This window comes from Orcinus orca, chromosome 18 (assembly GCF_937001465.1).
Source record: "Orcinus orca chromosome 18, mOrcOrc1.1, whole genome shotgun sequence".
NCBI classification, from domain to species: domain Eukaryota; kingdom Metazoa; phylum Chordata; class Mammalia; order Artiodactyla; family Delphinidae; genus Orcinus; species Orcinus orca.
In genome coordinates, this window is record NC_064576.1 from 62,670,400 (window position 1) to 62,691,523 (window position 21,124).

The 21,124-nt window shown below is 37.4% G+C and overlaps 1 protein-coding gene across 3 annotated transcripts in view; it reads left to right on the plus strand.

Moving 5' to 3' along the window:
• Nucleotides 1-21,124, plus strand: part of WDFY2 (WD repeat and FYVE domain containing 2) — a 182,776-nt gene that overhangs the window by 106,295 nt on the left and 55,357 nt on the right. For all 3 annotated transcript variants that reach the window (XM_033436916.2, XM_004274620.4, XM_033436917.2), the window contains exon 4: nucleotides 17,371-17,425. In XM_033436916.2, coding sequence (XP_033292807.1) covers nucleotides 17,371-17,425 — 55 coding nt within the window. The remainder of the gene's footprint in view (nucleotides 1-17,370; nucleotides 17,426-21,124) is intronic.

Consider the following 21,124-nt stretch of genomic DNA (forward strand, 5'->3'; position numbering starts at 1 on the left):
GAAAAACCAACTGCATCTGGTTACCTGCATTCGGTGCTGGAGGACTAGGGGTAGGAAAGCACAAAAACATGTTGCTGTTGATGTTAAGAAAGGTGAGGACAGGTAAACAATTAAGCACCCAGGCAAGCCTAGAGAGAGAGTAGGTAGACCTGTGTTTATGTGAGGAAAAACCTTGAAATTGTGTTTTGTGTCTAAACCTGTATCTGAAGGAGAATTTATCAAAAGAATTTGTAAACCTGAATTTGTTTCTTTGTAGGTGATATTTTGAATCTAGAGAGGCCAACAGCTGCTGTTGCTACACAAACCCCAATTATCTTTTCTCTTGCTTCAGATGCTTCCAAGTAATGTAACATGTTAGTCTTCTTAGAAATATGACTAAGGGTTTCTTACAAAGTTTAGACCTGAGGCTGGGGGTTTGCAGCTAAAGCATTCCTTCTCCCCACTTCTTAAAATGCATGCAGTTAGAAAAGATTAGGGCCATTAGGCATTTCATGGAAGGGGGAAAAGGCTCCTACCCTCCCAGTTCCTGGGTGGAGACAATGTTCCATCGTTTGGTAGCCAGCGAAGCCTCTTTTCATAATTTAAAAACAAACAAGAATAACTCAACTCTCCAGGCAAATTGGCAGAATCTGAGTGAAGGTTAATCAAAACCGAAAGTCAGGTCAGTCACTTACCCAGTTGTTCTCAACCTGTGATCCGTGAGGTCAAAGCTGTTTTCATAATAATACTAAGATGCTATTTGCCTTTCTTTTTTTCCATTTTCTCCAGAAGCAGAGACGAAGAGCCAACTATCTTCTATTAATGAGATTTGCAAAAATGGAAAACAATGCCACTCTTTCCACTTAATTTTTTGTTCTGCACAATATAGATATTTTCATAAAGTATGTTATTTATATTACCATGTAATAAATTTAGTATTGTTATTTTAATGAATTAATAGTCTACAATTTTCTCTGTTTTAACTTCAAATATGATGAATATCAATAGATCCAACCCAGCGGTTCTCAATAATTTTTAAGAGTAAAGGAAACTAGAGACCCGAAAGTTTGAGAACTGCTGATTAAACAAAAAGACAACTAAGAGGTGCAAATTGCAGGCCACTGATTGGTAAAGTGTGGAGACAGCCATAAATAAGAACATGAGAATATTCGAGGTTCTTTCTTAGCATCATCCTTCTGGGATTTGAATTTTTTGGTTCTTGTGCAGAAAGGAGAAATAAAGCACATATCAAAAGCAAATCCAAAGAGAGAGCAAGACATATTGGTAGAAAAAGGTCAAATGAGAACCCCATGGATGAGATGCAGACTCCTTCGCTCCTCCTTCCGCGGAGTAGTGACCTCCTACAGTGGATGCTTAGCCCAGAGGCTGGCTAGGGGCTTCATATGGGCTGGCTAGGGTCCTAGTGAGAAAAGATAATTAGGCTGTTCAGATTCCTGACTTGAATTTGAACCTGGAGGTACTAAGAGAGCAAGCCAGTGGGTGAAGGTAAAGTTGAAAGGTCACGTAGAGAGGGGCCAGAGGGGCAGTGATGGCCACATGCAAGCTCCAGTTATGAGGGAACAGAAGCTGAGTTGTTGGATGGGACTGGTTGGTTGAGAAAAGAGAGCAGAAAAAAACAGAGATAACAGGAGAGAGGCCCTGAGCCTGCAAGAGAGAGACAGAAGTGGCAGCGTGGTTTCAGTGGCCACCGCTTCCCATCTCTTTACAGTAAATCCTCTCTTCTTTACTGGCTTGAGTTCCCAGCAACCAAAAGAGCCTGAGTGAAACATACAGAGTAACACAAGTGTGCAGATTATAAGGACTAGCACAGTTTGTATGATTAAGACTTGAATTTGATTCTGAACCACCTGGTAGCGAAGGCAACAAGGAGACACTGTTAATCATGAAACTGGATAATAAAAAAGAAGGCAGTTATAAGGGTAGTTAAGAATTTTCTAATACTGAATTTATAGTCAATCACCTTCTTATGTATGGCGGTTCCTTAAAAGATTAAAAATAGAATTACCATATGATCCAGCAGTCCCGCTTATGAATATATATACCCAAAATAATTCAGAGCAGGATCTGGAAGAGAGATTTATACACCCATGTTCATGGCAGCATTATTCACAATAGCCAAGAGGTGAAAGCAACCCTAATGTCTCTCACTTTTTTTTTTTTTTAAATTGGGGTATAGTTGCTTTACAGTGTTGTGTAATGTCTCTTGACAGATGAATAGATTTTTTTTTAATGTGGTAAATACATATAATAGAATATTATTCAGTCTTAAAAAGGAAGGAAATTCTGACACATGCTACAACATTGATGAAATAAGCTTTCTGAAAGGGCATTTTGCTTTATGAAATCAGCCAGTTACAAAAAGACAAATATTGGGGCTTCCCTGGTGGCGCAGTGGTTGGGAGTCCGCCTGCCGATGCAGGGGACACGGGTTCATGCCCTGGTCCGGGAGGATCCCGCGTGCCGCAGAGCGGCTGGGCCCGTGAGCCATGGCCGCTGAGCCTGTGCGTCCGGAGCCTGTGCTCTGCAACGGGAGAGGCCACAACAGTAAGAGGCCCGCGTACCACAAAAAAAAAAGGACAAATATTGTATGATGGTCCTCATGTGGAGTATCTAAAGTAGTCAAAATCATAAAAAAAAAAAAAAATTAGAAAGATGGTTACCAAGGGCTGGGGGAGGGCTGGAAATTAGTGTTTAATGGGTATAGAGTTTCAGTTTCATAAAAAGTTCCTAGAGATACATTGTGCAACAGTGTGAATATACTTTACACCCCTGTACACTTAAAAATGGTTAAGATGGTAAATTCAATATTACGTATTTTTACCACAATAAAAAATGTCAGTCACCCTCATGTAAATTAATAATTGAGGTACTAAGTAATATATTTGACAATGTCCTGAACATTTTTAAAGCAGAAGCAGAAATGGATTTTACATGGAAATGTAAAATGAGAATTTTACCAATATGGAGCTTCCCAGCAAGATTCTGGCTTTAGATCAATTTCTACTTTATGAAGGCAGATGCAGGAAGAAGACACCTCTGTTCCCAACCAGAAATGTAGTACCTATGCGTTCAAGAAACTTTTTATATATTTCCTCTCCTCAGTAATGGCTTTGCCTAGGCACACATAGAGGAGTACCTCAGAGCTGTGTACTTTGTGACACTTTTGCTGGGTAGTTAAGCTGATGACATTCCTCCCTTCATTTTTCATCACGTTTGGGCTGAGTTAAGAGTTCCTGTTTATTTTTCGTATGACCTTGCTGGTTGGTTTGACTTTTTTTTTCCCCCTGTGGAAGAGGAAAACCTATACAGAGACTCTGATTCAGTTTTCCTTATAATAATTAGATTTATCAAGCATTAAATCAATTTATATGTTCTGATATGCAACAAACACAACAAAGACTCGATAGCAAATTATCTGATTTTAGACATTTCTACTCCCTCAAGTAGTGCTATATTTTAAGAAATAAGAGCTCATTGGCAAACTTTCAACTAAAGCAAGAAACTTTATATTTATATATATTTTTAATGTGGAAGATACCATGGTTCTATTATTAGAATTCTTCAGGATCTATTTCACTGAAGCTTGATAAGTGAGCAGGTGGGCCGTGCTTAGAGCTGTGTAGCATTCCCTTACTGTAAACTCAGACAGAGTCAGGATAACCATGGGAACAGCAGAGGAGGCAAGCTCCTTGCTTGCTAATTTAATTAATATCGATTGTTCAAAAGTTCTTATATTTTGCAGTGGTTGAACATCACTTTGTAAGAAAAGAAAGAGAGAGGGGGAAGGAGGAAGAAAGAAAGAAAACTGGTCAGGAAATATACTTGGTCTAGGGTGAGGGCTGCTGCCTTGACATTCACACAAAATTAGGGTGTCTTTGAAGCGGTGCGGATACTTTAATTTCTTCCAGCACCTGGGCCATACTGTGCTCCTGTCATGCCTGCCTGGTCCCTGGATGGAACCAGAAGCTGCAGCATGGCACTCTGGATCCTAGTCTGCTGTTCCATTACTTCCTGCATTTCCCAGAAGAATCCAGGACATCCCTGGAACTTGTGATGTGTAGGAGTCTAAGGATGACCAGAAAAAAAGCCCAAACATACCTTTCATTTGAGTGAAAACATAAAGTACTGCCTGTTAACCTCTTAGACTGACAAAAAGCTAAGGAACAACTTGACTCAGGTGAAGGTGACCTCTGTTACCAAACAAGAGCCCTGGTATCTACTTGACAGATGAATTTTTATAAACCCATAGGAAATAATCATCGTTCTTGTGAAACATGCCTTGAGAGGGTCGAGAACGGCATTGTGTGTACACAAGCACAGGCCTTGTTGACATTCTTTAATGACAGGGCATATTGGCAACTTTTCCTTTCGGTACGATGTTGCCCAAATAAAGGAATACTACCATCTGATTGACTCATTCTGCAGGACCTGGTTTTCATAGGAATTCAAAGAGACGAGGAGTAGTAGAAAAGTGTTGAAAAATGTATGAAGAAGCTTAATAGCATTACTCCATTTTTATTTTCTGCTGCACCCCCAGTCCAAAGCTCTATCAATAACAGCCCTTAACATTGGGACATAACCAGTCTTGCCAGTTTTTTTCTCTTTTCTTATCTTTCCTTAATTTGATCTGAAACATGCCTTCTTCCTTTCCTTCTAAATCCTGGGAATGGAATGGTGCTTCATTCTGCCTTGGCAGTCACCGTTGTGTTAAATGTCCCATGTAACCTTGTACCCTCTCCTGTATTGATCATGTCACTGTAGCTGCCACAAATCAAGATTTTTAGTGGGTCAGTAGTGTCTCCCAGGAACTGTGATATCACTATTTTTCAATTTTAGTCCAAAAACAGCAATCATAAATCTTTTTTTTTTTTACTCAGTTTACTGAGGAATGAAAAAACAATCCCACTCACAGAAATTAACAAAAATCTAAATATGATCTCAAAAAGAAATATATGAAACTTTGCTGAAGAAAATTATAAAGTGAAGAAGACTTTTAAATGTCAGTTCTTCCTGAATTTAGAGATTTAGTGCAATTCCAATCAAAATTCTTAATGTGATCTTTCTTTTTGTCACAAAAAAGGTTATTATAATGATCATCTAGCTGCATTTTTTTAAGAAGAGAAATTAGGACACACATAGCTTCTGTGTTAACACATACATTTTTTTAACACATATTTTGTACCCGCAGTAACTAAGTCATTTTTATTTTGACGTAAGAATAGAATAGCAGATCGATAGAGCAGAGTTAGATAACTACCGAAGAGACCCATTATATGTAAGAACATAAAATATGGTAAAGAAGACATTAGAAATTAGTTGTGGATGGGAAAAGTTTTTAAATAAATAGTGCTGAAGCAGTTGGTTTTCTCTTAAGAAAAAGATCAATTTTCGATTTTAATCTTCACTTCATGTCCTATACCAAAATAAATTCCAGGAGCTTAAAGCACCTTTAAATGTACAAAGTAAAGCTTTAAAAAAGAAAAACAAAAAGCTAGAAGTAAACAGACTGGGCATTTATAAACAGTCTCTATCAGGAAGAACATGTAAGCTTAAAACAGTGGAAATCACAAAGGAAAGTATCATATTTGATTACATAAAATTCAAAATTTCTCACTCTGAAAAAGCTGCTTGAATACAATTTAAATGAAAACAACAAATAGTTGCTTAAAATATGATAGAGAAAGGATACTATGCTCAATCTGTGATAAGCATATACAAATAGATAAAAACACTAAAATCCTGTAGATAGCAGAAAAAGTCACAAAAGAGGAAATATTAAGGGCTAGTAAACATTTTAAAGTGTTAAAGTTTTTTAATTCTATTTTTAGCTAAGGAATAGCAAGTTTAGAATTACAAATTGGCTAGAATTGAATAAAACAGGCTCTCGTACACTGATAGAGGGGACATAAATTGACACAAACTATTTAGAAAAAGTATTGGTGATATGCAATGAGAGCTTTAGAACTATTTGTACCTTTATATCAATAATTCCATTTCTAGAAAACCATCCAAAGAAAACCATCATAAAAACAGACAAAGATTATTTATAAAGATAATCTCAATTTTTTATAGTAATAAGAACTGGTGTTTTAGAAACGTTATGGTCAGGGACTAATTAGTTAAAATCTTATATAGCCTTCCAGTGGAATACTATGTAGCCATTAAACTTATGTTTTCAAAGAATATTTAATAACATGGGAAATGCTTCAGTAGTACTGCTATTCCAGTTGTGTTCTTATGTATACCAGAGCAAAGATTGAAGAGCAAAATAATCAAAATATTAACAGTATTTATCACTATTTGGTAGAGATATAGACAATTTAAATTCCCTTCTTGATACTGTTCCATAGTTTTTGTTTATAGTAAGCATATTACTTTTATAATCAGAAATTAAATATTAAAAATAAAGCACAATTCTCTAGTGCAGTTATTTCTGAATTTGAAATTCAAATAGATAAAAAATAAGGAAAAATATACACTATTTGAAAATTATCATCAAGTTTCATTGGATGGATATACAAATAGGTCTAGACCTTTGGATAAAATACATTTTTTTCTCATCTACAGAAGACTTATAAAATCGTTAATCTTGACCACAAAGAAAAATCTTAACTAAATTAACTAACTTAACTTTTACTTAACTAAAAATATTATATGTTTACTGAATATAAGCTAATAAAACTAGAAATTAACAAAAAATAGGCATAAATGTAACCGCTTATAATTAAGAGTTTTTTTCTAAGTAACTCCTAATTTAAAGAGGAAATGAATATATAAGTGATATATTTCTGTAATTCATAAAACAATATAGAAATTGTTTTAAAAGCAAGCAACTTTGTATCAAAACCTATGGAATACAATCAAATCTATATTTAGACAGTTTTACCTTAAAATATTACTACTTTAAAATAAAGATGTATACATGTGAACCAGGCATTCAGTTTAATTTATGAACAAGTGATAAAAATAAACCAAAAGAAGGTTGGAAGAGAGAATTATAAAAATAAATACTGAAATTAGAGATAGGGAAGACAAAAAGACAGCAAATAAAACCAAAAGCTGGGTTTTAGGAAGTACTGATAAAATAGATAAATTCCTAGCATGTGTCATTAAGGAAAACTATAAAAATAAAAAGCAGATGCTATTAAGCATAAGAAAACAGATACAACCACATTATATTTGTAACCACCTAATTCTGCTGTAACACAACATATGTTTTTTAAAATCACTGCACTGTGCAGAATCACACAGTTAAAACCATAGGACATATGGGGAAAATAAGGACGCAATACTCAAAAACTTTGTCCAAACAACAAAAACCAACCAACTTTGCTGGTGATATGTAAAAAATAAAGATAGGACACTCGTTAAAATACTAGCACAGTTTTTACACGTGTATTAAATGGTTGGGGAATCCATAAACATTACGATATATACAGAACTTTACCTGGAAAAAACCCTGAAATTTGCTTGTGGAAGTGGACCTCAGAAAGGTTGCAGCTCCTGGGACTCCCCTGGCGGTCCAGTGGTTAAGACTCCGCGCTTCCATTGCAGGGGGCGTGGGTTCCATCCCTGGTTGGGAAACTAAGATCCCGCATGCTGTGCGGTGTGGCCAGGGATCGAACCCGGGCCCCCTGCATTGGGAGCATGGAGTCTTAGCCACTGGACCACCAGGGAAGTCCTGAAAATGTGTGATTTTATAACAAAAATAAATTAATAAATTTGACTCAAGGAGAGGTAGAAAGCTTCCATAGACCAATAACTGAAATTAGAAAAATTGTTTAAAAGTTGCTATTTTAAAAAGGACCAGGCATTCATGATTTTATAGCTGAATTCTCTCTAATTCTTCAATCAGAATTGTTCATTATATTCCAAAAGATTTTTTTTTTTAAGGTAAGATGCTTAATTCATTTTCCAAAGGTAGCATTTATTTATTTAACATAACTCGCAAAGAGTACTTACTGTGTGCCAGGCACTGTTTTAAATGCTTCATAAGGATTAACTAATCCTCACTGCAGTCTTATGAAGCTATTACAGAGAAGAAAACCAAATCACGGAAATCTTGAGTAACTTGTCCAAGGTCATGTAACTAGTACATGTTTTAGCTGGGATTTAAATTTATTTATTTTTTATTTTTATTTTTGGCTGTGTTGGGTCTTTTTTGCGGTGCGCAGGCTTTATCTGGTTGCGGCGAGCGGGGGCTACTCTTCATTGCGGTGCGCGGGCTTCTCATTGCAGTGGCTTCTCTTGTTGTGGAGCACGGGCTCTAGGCGCGCGGGCTTCAGTAGTTGTGGCACGTGGGCTCAGTAGTTGTGGCACACGGGCTCAGTAGTTATGGCTCACGGGCTCTAGAGCGCAGGCTCAGTAGCTGTGGTGCGTGGGCTTAGTTGCTTCACAGCATGTGGGATCTTCCCGGACAGGGCTGAAACCCGTGTCCCCTACATTGGCAGGCGGATTCTTAACCACTGAGCCACCAGGGAAGCCCTTAGCTGGGATTTAAACCAGACAGTTTGGCTCCAGTGCCTGAGCTCTGAACTCTTACCTACTACTATGCTTTGTTATCTTTAAACCAAAACTCAAAGAAGATATCCTCAGTGGCTTTCTGAGTAGTATGAAGTACAGCTCTGGCAAGGCCTAAACTCTGACTTCCCCTAGTGGCTGCTAACAAGGATAGGCAGAAGGAGGGGGGAAATAAGTTCTGTGGAGTTGTGATCAAATTTCAAAACAAGGGAGGAGAGAGCTGGCAGATAAATTCCCTCTTCATCCCCCTCTCCAATGGGTTCTTCCAAATTCTGGTGTTTATTCTGTCCAGAGACCTATTATATGCTGGAGAACTAGCTGGGTTCTTCATGAAACACGGCTGAGCTTAGTGATACACCATTCATCTTTTTTTGCTTCACTTTGCTTCCCCCTCACTCAGACCACTGATATCACATCTCCAAACAAAGAAATAGCACTTAAGTTTCGCCTCTAACTCTACTTTTTAGGAAACCAGGCCGCAGTAGAATTTGAAGACAAAATTCATAAAACAAGAAATGAATATGGCAAATAAACATATAAAAAGTGCTCTGACTCATAAGCAGTTAGGGTAATATGTACTAAACCATAGTGAGTTATAACTGTTTTGTACATTAATTTGACAAAAAATTGAAAAGATGAGTAATATCTAATGCTGATGAGATATGGGGAAATATGCTGTCGTATGAGGGCCGGATGGTGGGGAAATGAAATACTGCATACATCTAGAAAGTGGTCTGGCAGAGTTTATTAAAATATTAAGTGTACACAATCTTTGAGGCCAGCAATCTTTTCAACATGTACATTAGTTCATATGTTTATGCATTCAAAGACATTTCTTGCCGTATTTTTGCAATAGTAAAAAATAGGAGACAAGCAGAATAAAGTCAATTTAATGGGGGATACTTGAATAAAATATGGCATATCCATATTTTGGAGTGTGTTTTGTCCTGGAAAGATAGTTCTGATATATTATAAATGAAAAGAGCAAGTTGTAGAATAATATCTATAGTGTGATCCTATTTTGTACAGCAAAACAAACCAAAAAAACTATATATGTTTGCATAAGGGTTTTCTTTAGAAAAAAAAAAAGATGTGGAAGGATACCACAGACCTTTAACAAACACGGATTCCTTCAAAGGATTGAGACAGAGGGTGGAGATAATTACTAACCTCTTCCTTATATATACTGTATTGTTTGATCTATTACTGTGAGCATTAAAAACAGGTGTGATGAGAACCCAGCAGCTTTCCCTAAAATCAGGTTCCAGGCAAGGCTAATGATTCCTTTTCAACATTGATTCCTTCTTATGATTCCTTTTCAACATTGTACTAGAAGCTCTAGCTAATGCATAAGACAAAAAAAATGGAAATAAAATGTATACTGATTGGGAAGGAAGAAATAAGACTATCTTGTTTGCAGAGATCATGATCATTTATGTAGAAAATCTAAAAGAATTGATTAAAAAAAAACTCGTGGAACTTATAAGCAGTTATATTGAGGTTTCAGGATTCAAGGTTAATATACAAAAATCAGTCATTTCTTGTATATCGGCAATGAACAAGTAGAAATTGAAATTAAAAACACAACACCATTTACATTAGCACCCCAAAAGATGAATTAGTTTATTGTAAATCTAACAAAATATGTACAAGATCTATATGAGGAAAACTATGAAACTCTGGTGAACGAAATCAAAGAACTAAACAAATAGATATTCCATGTTCATAGATAGGAACACTCAATACTGTCAGGATTTCAATTCTTCCCAATTTGATCTATAGATTTATTGCAATCCCACCATACAACCCACCAATCCTTGGTATTTACCCAAAGGAGTTGAAAAATCATGTTCACACAAAAACGCTCACACAGATGTTTATAGCAGCTTTATCTACAATTGTCAAAACTTGGAAGCAACCAAGATGTCCTTTAGTAGATGAATGGATTAGTAAACTGTGGTACATCCTGTCAATGGAATATTATTCAGTGCTAAAAAGAAATGAGCAATCAAGCCATGCAAAGGCATGGAGGAAACTTAAATGCATATTAGTAGATAAACGAAGACCATCTGAAAAGGCTGCCTAGTGTATGATTCCAACTCTGTGGCAATCTGGAAAAGGCAAAACTTTGGAGATGGTGAATAGATCAGTAGTGCCAGGGCTTAAGCGGGAGAGAAAGATGAATAGGCAGAGCACAGAGGATCTTTAGGGCAGTGAAAATACTCTGTATTATACTCTAATTGTGGATATATGTCATTTTACGTTTGTCAAAATCCACAGAATTTATAACACCAAGAGTGAAGCCTAGTGTAAACTGTGGGTTTCGGGTGATAATGATGTGTCAGTGTAGGTCATCAATTATAACAAATGTACCACTCTGCCGTGGGATGTTGATAAAGAGGGAGACTGCATGTGTGAGGACAGAGGCTTTATGAAAAATCTCTGTACTTTCCTCTCAATCTTGCTGTGAATCTAAAAATGCTCTTAAAAAATAAAAATTAGGATGATAGATATGTAGACAGCTGAATATAAAGAAGGGAGGGTAGAGAGATGGATAAAATAATTTAAAATGTGTATATCTTTGATTGGTCAATCCCAACAAGATAATCTAAGCTTCAGCCAAACTTTTACATTATATTGTTTGTAAGTTTAGTAGATAAAATCTTTTATAAAGTCAATGTGGTAATATCTATCAAATTTAAATGGTCATATCCTCTGGTCCAGCAATTCTACTTCTAGAACTTTATTTTATTGAAATATTGCTAGAAATATAAAGAGATACAGTACATTTTATGTGATTATTTTTATATACAACTCATTTTTAATTAAGATAATTGACATATAACATTATATTAGTTTCAAGTATACAACATAATGATTCAATATTTGTATATATGGCAAAATGATCACCACAAGCCTGTTTAACATTCATCACCACACACAGTTACACATTTTTTTCCTTGTGATGAGAACTTTTAAGATCTACTCTCTTAGCAACTTTCAAATATACAATGCAGTATTTTTAATTATAGTCGCCATATTGTACATATCTCAGGATTTATTTTGTAACTGGAAGTTTGTACCTTTTGATCACCTTCACCCCTTTTGATCATGCCACCCTGCCCTGCCCCTGGCAACCACCAGTCTGTCCTCTGTATCCATGAGTTCAGTTTTCTTTGGGGTGTTTTGTTTTGCTTTGTTAACGATTCCACATGTAAGCAAGATCATATGGTATTTATCTTTCTCTGTCTGCCGTATTTCACTTAGCATAATGCCCTCAAGGTCCCTCCATGTTGTCACCAATGGCAAGAAGTTTTTTTTATGGCTGAATAATATTCCATTGTAGTTATATATCACATTTTCTCTATCCATTTATCCACCCATGGACACTTAGGTTGCTTCCATGTCTTGGCTATTTGTAAATAATGCTGCAATGAATATGGGAGTATATATATGTTTTCAGGTCAGTGTTTTTGTTTTCTTTGGTTAAATACCCTGAGGAATAGCTGGATCATATGGTAGTTCTATTTTTAACTTTTTGAGGACCCTCCATACTGTTTTCCATCGTGGCTGCACCCGTTTACACTCCTACCAACAATACAGAAGGGTTCCCTTTTCTCCACATGCTTGCCAACACTTGTTGTCTTTTATCTTTTTGATAATGGCCATTCTAACAGGTGTGAGGTGATATCTCATTATGGTTTTGAATTACATTTCCCACATGATTAGTGATGTTGAGCACTTTTTCATCTACCTGTTGGCCATCTGTATGTCTTCTTTGGAAAAATTTCTGTTCAGATCCTCTGCCCAGTTTTAAATCATATTATTTGTGGGTTTTTTATTGATTTGTTTGAGTTCTTTATATATTTTGGATATAACCTATTATCAGATATATGATTTGCAAATATCTTCTCTCATTCAGTAGGTCACTTCTTTGTTTTGTTGATGGTTTCCTTTGCTGTGCAGATTTTCAGTTTGATGTAGTTCCACTTGTTTAATTTTGTTCGTGTTGCCTTTGCTTTTGGTATCATATCCAAAAAATCATCACCAAGACCAATGTCAAGGAACTTACCACCTATGTTTTCTTCTAGGAGTCTTATGGTCAGGTCTCATGTTCAAGTCTTCAATCCATTTTAAGTTAATTTTTGTATATGGTATAAGATAGTAGTCCAGTTTCATTGTTTTGCATGTGACTGTACAGTTTCCCCAACAGTTTATTGAAGGACTCTCCTTTCCCCATTGTATATTCTTGGTTTCTTTGTCATAAATTGATTGACCATGTGATATTTTTTTTCTAACATCTTTATTGCAGTATAATTGCTTTACATTGTTGTGTTTCTGCTGTATAACAAAGTGAATCAGCTATATGCATACATATATCCCCATATCCCCTCCCTCTTGCATCTCCCTCCCACCCTCCTTATCCCATCCCTCTAGGTGGTCGCAAAGCACTGAGCTGATCTCCCTGTGTTATGCAGCTGCTTCCCACGAGCTATCTATTTTACATTTGGTAGTGTATATATGTCACTGCTACTCTCTCACTTCCTCCCAGTTTACCCTTCCCCCTCCCCATGTCCTCAAGTCCATTCTCTACATCTGTGTCTTTATTCTTGTCCCCTAGGTTCATCAGAACCTTTTTTTTTTTTTAGATTCCATATATATGTGTTAGCATACAGTATTTGTTGTTCTCTTTCTGACTTACTTCACTCTGTATGACAGACTCTAGGTCCATCCACCTCACCACAAATAATTCAATTCCGTTTCTTTTTATGGCTGAATAATATTCCATTGTATATATGTACCACATCTTCTTTATCCATTCATCTGCTGATGGACACTTAGGTTGCTTCCGTGTCCTGGCTATTGTAAATAGTGCTGCAATGAGCATTGTGGTACATGACTCTTTTTGAATTATGGTTTTCTCAGGGTATATGCCCAGTAGCAGGATTGCTAAGTCATATGGTAGTTCTATTTTTAGTTTTTAAAGGAACCTCCATACTGTTCTCCATAGTGGCTGTATCAATTTACATTCCCACCGACAGTGCAAGAGGGTTCCCTTTTCTCCACACCCTCTCCAGCATTTATTGTTTGTAGATTTTTTGATGATGGCCATTCTTACCAGTGTAAGGTGATACCTCATTGTACTTTTGATTTGCATTTCTCTAATGATTAGTGATGTTGAGCATCTTTTCATGTGTTCGTTGGCAGTCTGTGTATCTTCTTTGGAGAAGTGTCTATTTAGGTCTTCTGCCCATTTTTGGATTGGGTTGTTTGATATTGAGCTGCATGAGCGCTTGTATATTTTGGAAATTAATCCTTTGTCAGTTGCTTTGTTTGCAAATATTTTCTCCCATTCTGAGGGTTGTCTTCTCATCTTTTTTATGGTTTCCTTTGCTGTGCAAAAGCTTTTAAGTTTCATTAGGTCCCATTTGTTTATTTTTATTTCCATTTCTCTAGGAGGTGGGTCAAAAAGGATCTTGCTGTGATTTATGTAATAGAGTGTTCTGCCTATGTTTTCCTCTAAGAGTTTTATAGTGTCTGGCCTTACATTTAGGTCTTTAATCCATTTTGAGTTTATTTTTGTGTATGATGTTACATGTTACATTCTTTTACAAGTAGCTCTCCAGTTTTCCCAGCACCACTTATTGAAGAGGCTGTCTTTTCTGCATTGTATACTCTTGCCTCCTTTATCAAAGATAAGGTGACCATATGTGTGTGGGTTTATCTCTGAGCTTTCTATTCTGTTCTGTTGATCTATATTTCTGTTTTTGTGCCAGTACCATACTGTCTTGATTACTGTAGCTTTGTAGTATAGTCTGAAGTCAGGGAGCCTGATTCCTCCAGCTCCATTTTTCTTTCTCAAGATTGCTTTGGCTATTTGCGGTCTTTTGTGTTTCCATACAAATTGTACAAGTTTTTGTTCTAGTTGTGTGAAAAATGCCATTGGCAGTTTGATAGGGATTGCATTGAATCTGTAGATTGCTTTGGGTCTTACAGTCATTTTCACAATGTTGATTCTTCCAATCCAAGAACATGGTATATCTCTCCATCTGTTTGTATCATCTTTAATTTCTTTCATCAGTGTTGTATAGTTTTCTGCATACAGGTTTTTGTCTCCTTAGGTGGGTTTATACCTAGGTATTTTATTCTTTTTGTTGCAGTGGTAAATGGGAGTGTTTCTTTAATTTCTCTTTCAGACTTTTCATCATTAGTGTGTAGGAATGCAAGAGATTTCTGTGCATTAACTTTGTATCCTGCTACTCTACCAAATTCATTGATTAGCTCTAGTAGCTTTCTGGTAGCATCTTTAGGATTCTGTATGAATAGTATCATGTCATCTGCAAACAGTGACAACTTTACTTCTTCTTTTCCAATTTGGATTCTTTTTATTTCTTTTTCTTTTCTGATTGCTGTGGCTAAAACTTCCAAAACTGTGTTGAATAATAGAGGTGAGAGTAGGCAACTTTGTCTTGTTCCTGATCTTAGAGGAAATGGTTTCAGTTTTTCACCATTGAGAACGATGTTGGCTGTGGGTTCATGTGATATATTTTTAATAAGGAAAACTGGAAGCAGTGTAAACATTTGTTAATAGAAGGACATTAAAAACATCCTATGCCGGGCTTTCCTGGTGGCGCAGTGGTTGAGAGTCCGCCTGCTGATGCAGGGGACACGGGTTCGTGCCCCGGTCCCGGAACATCCCACATGCCACGGAGCGCCTAGGCCCATGAGCCATGGCCACTGAGCCTGTGCGTCCGGAGCCTGTGCTCTGCAATGGGAGAGGCCACAACAGTGAGAGGCCCGCATACCAGAAAAAAACAAAAAACATCCTATGCAGTCATTAAAAAGATTGAAGTTGATAAGCATGTACTCATATGGAATGATGTGCGTGATTTGTTACCAGAAAAAAGTATTGTTAAATGATATTAATATTTTGTTTTATTATTCCAATTATACTTTCCATAATAATTATCTCTGAGAAATGGTATCATAAGAGACTGTTTAGTATTTATCAGTCTTACAATTCCTAGAATAGCATATTGTTTCTTTGATCAAAAAAGTAATAATGAAAAAGAATGCTGGCAATTTCCCATGCTTTCTCCATGATTATGTATCTATTTTCATAGGAAAAACAAATGAACAAAAAATTAAGTTTACCTATGCAGTGAACTGGTAATTGTATTGTGTATGTGTATGTTAATCCTAAGCACAGATCTTCAAGTTGTTTATTTTATACCCTGTCTGTTTCCAAAAGGAATGAATGTACCTTTTCCCCAAGCTAAAGAACCAGTTCAGTATATTCAAAATAGCATATGCACTAGATGAACTCAGTAAACACTTGCTCAAATAACAATCGTCTTTAAGAAATTTGTTTTGTTTTTTTGTTAGGAAATTTGGGGCACTCTAAAGTATGGGGCCCAGGGTTGAGCTACTCTTGCCGGGGATTAAGGGTGGTAGTGAACCGTTGCTCAGACACGTGCGTGGCTTCTTACCCACACTGTAAGCTCCTTATGGGAAAACAACTTGACTTCTTTAAAAATTAGTCTTCTCTCTTCAGTTGTGAGTCTAGCTCTTCAGAAACGAGAAATGAATATAGTGCTGCTCCTTGTAGGAATAATGATACGAAGTTTTAAAAGTGACAAGTTGAATAATGTTATTACTGAGACAATCATGGTGAAGAAATCCATTTGTAGATAAGCTTCTTAAGGAGGGCTGGGATGGAAAAGCAGACACCCAGAGGAGCTTTGTTACCGTGTTCATTCTCTCGCGTCACCTTGTGCTTTATTTAACTTTGTGGCATCTATCACAAAAACAGTATAATTATTTACTTCTGAAAAATCACACAAACTATATGAACTCAGTAAATACCCAGATTGCAAGTCACGAGTCTGTGTGTCTGTCCTCCCACCACCTTTCTTGAAGTCATCAAGGAGAAATTCTGGAGGCCTCCAAATGTTTTGAAAAGACTCGTTCTGTTTTTAAGTTCAGATAAAGCCATCAATTTATTACACTTCAGAGCTCTCCTTATATTTGACAGCCTACTGTTTAAGACTATATGGGCATTTTGCATTTGAAAGAAGGTAAGGGACTCAAAACCTGGCTGGGGCTTATAAACACTTGGTTGGCTTCTACATATAAGTCATTGTATGTGCTTAGGTGAAGCATGCAAACATACTCACACACAAAATCACCTCCTGTGTGTCCTCACAAAGAGGACACACAATGTGTTATATAGAAACTGATATTTTTGAGTACATTTGATATCCAAACTAACCTCGTCAGATTGGGAGATACCTTTTACATGTCCATTTTTTCACTATTTGTTGACTACCTACTGTACCAAAGCACTGTGCCGGGTGCCGTAGGGATAGAGGGATGAGTAAGATGCAGCCTTGTTGTACCGGGAAATAAGCTACTGTTATTAGAAACAGAATCTTTAAAATAACTCATTTATTTCCCTAATAGAGGGTTGCCATCCGTTTGCTCACTGGCCAGAGCCTTGCAAAATTTCAGTTGTGGTACCACAGAGAGAAAAGTAATTTGAATTGGATTTACCTTCAAAATTGACCAGGATCAAGACTTTGAACTTGATCCAGTTTTCTTCTCATGTATACTTGAAAAAAAAAAAAAATCAACTTCAGAGTTATAAGGTAAAAACTATGATAATCGCATTGGATTGTAATTATGATTGTTACTTTTAAAGAGGTACAGAAAATGCTGAGTTGATTGGCAAAATATCACGTTAGGTATAATTCTGTGATGATGTTTGCTTCATACAATCCAGTTTTACCAAAACATATTTATCCACTTAAAGAATTTCTTTTGGCTTAATATTTTGCTTCTCTTTTGCAGGAGTTTCTTCTATCAGAAGATTATAACAAGATGACTCCTGTGAAAAACTATCAAGGTAGGAACGAGAGCAGTGTTTTCATTGTCTTTGTGAAATGTTTCTCAGTGGCTTCCACTGCCACAAGAGAGGACTTAACTTTACAGCAGTCAGCGGGAACAAAACAGCAACCCTTTGTGGCGAATATTATCCCCATTTTTGAATTAAGAAGCAGAGGCCCAGAGAGATTGGGCGTGTGGTCTTGTAGCTGGTAAAGTGTGAAGCCAGACCGGGTCTGTGTGACTCCAGAGCATACAGCCTTTGTCCTTTGTCTGCCCGCTCCGCGCCGCTGCCTGGAAACCCTGCGGCAGACTTGGAGAGCGGGGCCCAGGGTTGGCTTTCCGTGGAGCTCATTTCATTTTTGGGTAAATATTTTAAGAGGCTGAAAGTGTTCATATTGTCTAAGGGAAGGAATTCAGGTTGTATTGTGTCTTCAACATTGGCAGTGTACTGTAAGCCCTTTATATAGTATAGATCAGGAGCAATTTTCACTGACGATTTTTTTCATCCAGGCCAATGTCAGGGGTCAGAACATTAGAGGTAGACGTCATTTCACTTAGACGTCATTTCTTCCAAATCTCGTGACCTCATTCATGATCATCCAGCCTCTCCTCTGATACCCTCCAAAGACATAGCAGCCCCTCCTGATTTTGGAAAATTCTAAGCATTGAGCTCTTTATTTCTAGATTTTGAGCCAAAATTCATTTCCCTATGGATTTATTCTTTAATTTTTTTTCACATATCACTTATCCAGTATTGATTGAGTACCTATTGTGTTCCAATAACTGAGAATTATAATAGTGAACAAGACATGCATAGTATCTATGCATCCCCCGTGAAAATAGATGCAAACACATCTACACAAAATTTCAGCAGATCAAATTCAGCAATGTATAAAAAGGTAAGTACATCACAACCAAGTGAGGTTTATTCCCAAAAGAAATGAAAGCAGGGACAGATATTTTTATACCCTTATGTACAGCAGCATTATTCACAATAGCCAAAAAGTGGAAACAACCTAATAAATGTTCATGTATGAATGAATGGATAAACAAAATGTAGTGTATCAATACAGTGAATTTTTATTTGGCCATAAAAAGGGAATGAAATACTGATACCTGCTACAATGTGGATGAATCTTGAAAACATGCTAAGTGAAAGAAACTAGACACAAAAAACCATACATTGTATGATTACAGTTATATGAAATGTCAAGAACAGGAGAATCCGTAGAGACAGAAAGTAAATTAGTGGTTACCCAGGGATGGGGAAGGGGGAGTAGAGGGTATGGGTTTCTTTTTGAGGTGATGGAACTGTTCTGGAAGTAGTACATTTTCTATGATGATTGCACAACATGGTGAATATACTAAAGATCAGTGAATTATACACTCTTAACATGGTTTAAATGGTGAATTTTATATTATGTGAACTTTATCTCAATTAACATTTTTTAAAAGGTCAGTGATACCAAAACCAGACAAAGACATTACAAGAAAGGAAAACTACAACCCAATATCTCACATGAGCTTAGATGTAAAAATCTTCAAAAAAATACTAGCAAATCCAACAATGTATGAAAAGAATTATACACGATGACCAAGTGGGGTTTATTCCAGATATGCAAAGCTGGTTCAACTTTTGAAAATCAGTGTAACCCATCACATCAAAAGACTAAAGAAGAAAAATGATCATATTAATTGATGCAGAAGAAACATTTGATAAAATCTGACACCCATTCATGATAAAAACTCTCAGCAAATTACAAATAGAGGGGAACTTCCTCAACTTGAGAGAGAAACGTCTATAAAAAACTATAGCTGGTCTTCCCTGGTGGTGCAGTGGTTGAGAGTCCGCCTGCCGATGCAGGGGACGCGGGTTCGTGCCCCGGTCCAGGAGGATCCCACATGCCGTGGAGTGGCTGGGCCCGTGAGCCATGGCCGCAGGGCCTGTGCTCCGCAACGGGAGAGGCGACAGCAGTGAGAGGCCCACGTACCACAAAACAAAAAAAACAAAAACAAACAAACAAAAAACTATAGCTAACATCATACAGTTGACCCTTGAATAATGCAGTGGTAAAGGGTACCAACCCTCCCCACAGTGGATAATCCATGTATAATTTATATCGGGCCTCTGTATCCGCAGTTCCTCCGTATCGCGGTTCCTCTGTGTCACGGTTCCTCCACATCCGCGGATTCAACCAACCTTGGATCATGTAGTACTGTAGTATTTACTGTTGAAAAACATCTGCGTATAAGTGGACCCACGCGGTTCAAATGTGCATTGTTCAAGAGTCAACTGTACTTAATTGTGAGAAACTGGATGCTTCCTCCGTAAGATCAAGGTCCTGGCTCCTATTTAAGAAGTACAGCCAGGCTTCAAGCCCAGGTTCCTGAAGCTTAACAATACGTATGTATCTTCAAAGGGTTTCTTTTCGAATAAGAGAATTCTGTCACCTTAGAAAGATTATGTGCTTTGAGTTTTAGGGTTTGTTCTTTGTTTGTTTTTGTTTGTCTTTTCAGTAGTCATAGGCAGCCTGACAGAGAAAGAGAACCAACTTTGGCAGAGAGACTAGGGTTTTAATTCTAGCCTCATCACTCATTGATTGTGTAGCTTTGAGCAAGCCACGTAACATTTTTGAGCCTCCGTCTCCTCCTCTGGCAGCTCAGAGGGCGGTAAACCCCCTTATCTTCTGGGCTACTGTCAACCCCTTGGACTTACAAAGTAACAGAAAGATCAAAGGCCCCTTCATGAGAAAAGGGAGCGAAGCGCTGGGGACCACTTTCTGCCTGCAATAGACGTGGGTACAGTTGAAAGTGAACCATTAGAGAGTTCGCTTTTATTCCACCATTGGTGGAACTTAAATTGGGCCTTTGATGACACAGACATGACAAGATCTTCAGAAGCTTCTCCAGGAAGCCCCATCTTTTAGTTTAAGACAACATTTTGATCTTGATGGTGGCCGATTCTCTGAAAGGCAGATACTGGGTAGAGATGTTAACAGTATTATTGTTTCTATACCCCTTCTCAATCCCTTTAGATTCTCCAAGCGCCAAATATCGGATTTTAAAACATCAGGCATCTGGTGAAATGTCTGTCCCGGAGGTATTCACTATGGTTCGGACTGTATTGTTTGTTAGCCAGTCTAGAAGCACCATCTTGGTAAGGCTGGGCTGTGTCTGTAAAAGGAGGAAAACACCCAGCTTTGCAGAGTCATTACAATGACTAAGTGAGACAATATCTTTAAGTACCTGGCACTTGTTAGACACTCAGAAATTGGCAGTGATGCTGTTATTGCTGATAGAGCTGCATTGATCCATCCACGTCCAGTCCTATTTTCATGATCCAAATGGGAAGCTGATGGCTTCTCTGTCACCTCGTCACACACAGGATGAGTCTCCTCTCACCCACCAGGCTGCCAGTTCCTGGGCACAGAGCCCAGTGGGTCCAAGTTCTGGGATATCAATCTTTGTTTATTCCAGTCAGCTCTGTTCAGTGGCCGTGGACCCCCTATACCTCTCCCCCTGGAATTGTGTAAGAGGAAGAAAGCGAATATTTTACTGATTTTATTTGGTAATTGAGAAGCCATGAGATTGGCCAAACTACTCAACTCGATCGTGCCTCGGTTTGCCCACGTGTAAAATAGGGAGATGGAGTAGATGACATGAATAGTTCTTCTAACTCTGAAATTGTGTGATGCAGTACTTCCGTGATGGTGTTGTC